This window comes from Rhamphochromis longiceps, linkage group LG18 (assembly GCF_057381845.1).
Source record: "Rhamphochromis longiceps isolate RC_006_pf linkage group LG18, R_longiceps_female_GT1.1, whole genome shotgun sequence".
In the NCBI taxonomy this organism is placed as follows: Eukaryota; Metazoa; Chordata; class Actinopteri; order Cichliformes; family Cichlidae; genus Rhamphochromis; species Rhamphochromis longiceps.
Window position 1 is genome coordinate 996,340 of NC_140574.1, and position 4,928 is coordinate 1,001,267.

Below are 4,928 nucleotides of genomic sequence, written 5' to 3' on the forward strand. Positions count from 1 at the left end.
ATGGATGCCGTAGATCCATCTCCTCTGCGACGTTTCGTCATTGCGAAACATTCGATCACCTCCATCTTTGACCAGCTGCTGGACTTTGTGAAGGATGGCTGCGCCTTTGTGGATGGTGAGAAACACACACACTCAGAGCTTTAGGTGCTGTGATGGTGTATGTTCGTACAAACCGGTCTGCATGCTTCCTGGAGTCGTTCTCAGCATCAGGTCTGAAATGGGGACGAGCGTGTGCTGCCCACAGATGCAGAGCCTGCAGCCTCTCTGCTGACCGGCACGCACCTCCTGCTCTGTCTTTAAATAAAGTCTGGCTTCTCTCTGTGTCTGATGCTGCAGTGGCCACAGAGCGGACGCCAAAGGTCATGCCGTTCAGTACGCAAGTAGCCTTTGATGCCCTGACATCAGGAACATCTGAAGCTCCTCTCAGGAAAACTCGCTGTCATTTTCATTGTCAGTTTACTCGCTGTGTTTGTTTGATGTCAGAGGCGTGGCGCAGCGAGGACCTGGGTCAGGTGGCCGTGGAGGAGCAGAGTTTGGAGATGCAGAGCTGTGCCATCAAGCTGACGACCATCAGAGATGTCCTGCTCAGGAGACACATGAAGGTGGCGTTTTTTGGCAGGTGAGCAGTTTACAGAAACTGCAGAATATAGGCGGGTGAGCCTGCACACAGTAGAAAACATTGATGTAGCTTCTAGGTTGGAGAAATGAAGCCAAGGTGCTGCATTCTACCTGAAGGCCACCAGATGGAGACAGCAACTAGTTATTTGCAAAGTGTGACTCTGCCCATATTATATCACTTCACAAAAAGTTTCAGTAACAGCAGGGTACGGCAGTGAACAGGAGCTAACGGGGGCTAACAGGAGCTAACGGGGGCTAACAGGAGCTAACGGGGCTAACAGGAGCTAACAGGGGCTAACGGGGGCTAACGGGGGCTAACAGGTGCTAACGGGGGCTAACAGGAGCTAACGGGGGCTAACAGGAGCTAACGGGGGCTAACAGGGGCTAACGGGGGCTAACAGGTGCTAACAGGAGCTAACGGGGGCTAACTGTTAGCAGTGACCGTGGTCCACTTGATGCAGTGACTACAGAGACTGAAGTTTGTTTTATTGACCCAAAATACTGACAAGCATTCAAACATTTTCATATCTTGCCCAGTATCAACTGAGGGTTGTTGATAACATAAATATATCGTGTTGCGTGATGTTGGGGAGAATGCCATCGTTACTCTCCGCAGCATTAGTAAACACACTCAGAGGGCCTAAGCTAACGTTCATCTTCAGCCTTGCCGTGCCCAGTTTCTCCACATAATGAGTAAGATGCTTGTACTTCCTCTGAGAGAGAAAATACACTTGTTTGTTTACTCATAGTTGCCGCAGTTTATCTTGTCTACATGATGCTCAGTTGGTTTCTTATCATGTCCAAAATGGCCGACAAGTTACTGTCACGTGCCAAGGAGTCACATGTCTGCAAAGCCTCTGTTGGTGCCCTAATCTGTGAGCCTGGTTCTGCTCACGGTTTCTTCCTGTTAAAAGGCAGTTTTTCCTTCCCACCATTGCCAAAGTGCTTGCTCATAGGGGGTCACATGATTTCTGGTTTGCTTCTGTATGATTGTAGCATCTCTGAAGCTATTCCCAAAGTAAAGAGTGCTGCGCCCCCCTTAAAAATCAGGAAACCCCACAGGGTCCAACCAATCTTATAATGGATTTCCTTTGAAACTTCCATTCAAAAAACATCAATCCGCCTGCCTTCAGTACATTAGCAGTAAGTTTATGTCAGAGTAATGAGTGACATCACAAACTCAAGTAATAATTCCCTTTTTATTTCTAAATAAATCGATTTATATGAATATTTAACAGAACATACACGTGAGTTATTTCCAGAGATGGGCAGTAATGTGTTACAAGTAACGGATTACAGTAACGCGTTACAAGTAACTACAAGTTACTTTTTTCGAGTAACAAGTAAAGTAAGGGATTACTATTGCAAAAAAGGTAATTAGATTACCGCTACTTTACCGTAGGAACGCTGCGTTACTGCGTTACTAAAACCGTGATTTCTTTGTGAGAATGTCTCATGACAGTGACGTAAGCGAGTGCGCCGTTAGTGACAACAGCTGTGTGCAGATCAACAATGGATCATATATCGAGTGCAGAGAGAGTATGAGCGTGCAGCGTTTAAAGCGTGGAAGTACTGACCTTACTTTGAGTTTGATTCCATAAAAAGTGACAAAAACATTAGTGTCCGCTGTGCGTGGGAAGAAAACTTCTTTTTACAACGAAAAAAACCCTAAACTTCCAACAAGCACCGAGTAGCTACGACGTAATGGGAAACTCACAGAGAAACTCACGGATTCTTCCACTGACCGCGGCACACCTGCACCAGCGTAAACCTCCGCCTGCCCCACTCCTGCTTTACAGGTGAAAATAGAGCAACAGGACCGCTGAGTCTTTGACTTTATTTATTTTCTGCTGTGTTTTACTTGCATCTATTTGAAAGACTGAGTGTAAACACACAAAATATTTTATTTTATGTGCTGGAATGTGCAGAAAATAGGTTTAAATGTTAAACTAATTTATTCAACTAAGAGAATGTTGCATATAATTAAATCTTTGCTTGAATTCATAAAGTTAAAAGATTAAAACTAATAAAACAAGTTTGGTTACATTTTGTATGAAGGATTATGTAGAAAAAGTAGAATTGGGCTGAAAGATCTATCGCTTTATCACCTATTCAGGTTGTAAATCGTGTTTTTAAAAAGTAACTAAGTAACTAAGTAACTATTTACTTTTGAAAATAAGTAATCAATAAAGTAACGGGATTACTTTTTTGGGGACGTAATCCGTAATTAGTTACTGATTACTTTTTTCAACTTGACCAACACTGGTTATTTCAAACTGACTGCTGCAGGCACCTGCAGTACCTTTGCAGCCTACCAGGGGGCACCAGACCACACTTTGGGAATCCTTTTCAATATAAAGTGCTTCGAGGCGACTGTTATTGTGATTGGATGCTATATTTAAAAAAATGAACAGGATCAAATTATATTAATTTATTTGACCTTTGACATCTGTGTTTTCGAGCTCAGTCATTCGTTCTGAGTCTTAATGAATATAGAATAAAGGCTGATATCACTCTTTGACCCACTGTGGCATTGGCTAATTTTCCAATCACAAGTCGTTAGCGGGTGTGGTTGCTCAGCCAGACCCGCCCTTTCTCATCATATTGAATCACTGGCACAGTGACAGCTCCACGTGAGCGATTTAAAACCATCCTGCAGCTTTTAAGGAGGAAATTCTCCACAGAGCCCAAACAGTGAGTGTGTCCAGCTGTAAACATGTTGGGAGGCTGTTGGGACTGACTCACTGCTGCCCCTGCTGGACTGTAGAGGATCTGTACTGTTTGTTGGCTCTCCATTTTTTAGCAGCACATGTTGATGCTTGTGACGTTTGAACTCATTTTTTACTTGAGACGATGAAACAAAGAAATTGAGTTTGCATCAAAGGTGACGGAAGCTCGTAGTTCAGAGCTCCGGGGACGCTGCGTTACAGTTACAGCCGTTTGTCCTCAGCTCTGATTCCAGCAGCAGCGTGTGTGTGTGTGTGTGTGTGTGTGTGTGTGTGTGTGTGTGTGTGTGTGTGTGTGTGTGTGTGTGTGTGTGTGTGTGTGTGTGTGGATAGAGCCTGATAAAAGCTGAGACCAGCTAACCGACGTTTGTTCTGTGAAAGCAGAGCTGAACACACTGATAAGGTTTATCTGCGACCCCGGCTGAGGCACGCTCACAGTCGGACACGTGGATTTCTGCAGAAACTCATAATGTAACGACCGTCACTTGATAAACTGGGTGATGTAATAACTCGTCAGCTCTCACCCGAGGATGGTGAGGCCCTCTTGTGCTGTCATACTGCTTCTTGCCCGACTTTGAAGGCCGAACCTGCTCGCTGTTTCGTTCGGTTTGAGCCACGATGATGCAGCGGGCGCTGAGATGAAGGTTTTGGTGTTAGTCAGCATCGTTGAAGGTTTTCATATTAATTATAATGATTGTACATTTGCTGTGGATCAGGACGAGTAACGGGAAGAGCACAGTGATCAACGCCATGCTGAGAGACCGAGTGCTGCCCAGCGGCATCGGTCACACCACCAACTGTTTCCTGAGCGTCGAAGGGACCGACGAAGACGAGGCTTTCCTCATTACCGAGGCGTCCACCGAGAGGAGGAGCGTGACTGTGAGTGAGGTGACAGAAACCCTGCGGTGATCACGATGCTCGTGACACGCCCGCTGGCGTGTGGTGATGACTCGCTGCCTCCTTCCTCCTCAGACGGTGAACCAGCTGGCTCATGCTCTCCACATGGATCCCACTCTGGACTCGGGTACACTGGTCAAAGTCTTCTGGCCTAAAAGTCGCTGCGCTCTGCTGAGAGACGACTTGGTGCTCATGGACAGGTAACGCTCCCTCCTCCTGACCTTTGACCCCACTGATGACGATTCACTTAAATAATATTCTGTGTCAGAACCGCAGGGTTCAGCTTCAACTGCATTTAGTCAAAGTGCCAGTACCAGTACTTACTAACACCGGTGACCTTTGACCTTTGACTCTTGGCCCAGCCCTGGGACCGATGTCACCCTGGAGTTGGACAGCTGGATCGATAAGTTCTGTGTGGACGCAGACGTCTTTGTTCTGGTGGGAAATGCAGAGTCCACTCTGATGAACACGGTGAGGAAACGACTCATCACACGACTCAGCCTGGTTGGCTGCGTGTGAGTGGCTGCGTGTGAGTGGCTGCGTGTGAGTGGCTGCGTGTGAGTGGCTGCGTGTGAGTGGCTGTCTTTGTTAAAGTGGAATAACTAATTCAATTCTGCCTGCAGGAAAAACTTTTCTTTCACAAAGTCAGCGAAAAAATCTCCAAACCGAACATCTTCATTCTCCACA

At 46.2% G+C, this 4,928-nt stretch overlaps 1 protein-coding gene across 1 annotated transcript in view; it reads left to right on the top strand.

Annotated features, from left to right (window-relative positions):
• mfn1a (mitofusin 1a) overlaps positions 1 to 4,928 on the top strand; it is an 11,916-nt gene continuing 6,988 nt past the window's right edge. The window contains exons 1-6 of the mRNA XM_085389015.1: positions 1 to 115; positions 484 to 619; positions 4,061 to 4,223; positions 4,317 to 4,441; positions 4,604 to 4,712; positions 4,865 to 4,928. The exon at positions 4,865 to 4,928 is cut by the window's right edge and continues 44 nt beyond it. Coding sequence (XP_085245141.1) covers positions 1 to 115; positions 484 to 619; positions 4,061 to 4,223; positions 4,317 to 4,441; positions 4,604 to 4,712; positions 4,865 to 4,928 — 712 coding nt within the window. The remainder of the gene's footprint in view (positions 116 to 483; positions 620 to 4,060; positions 4,224 to 4,316; positions 4,442 to 4,603; positions 4,713 to 4,864) is intronic.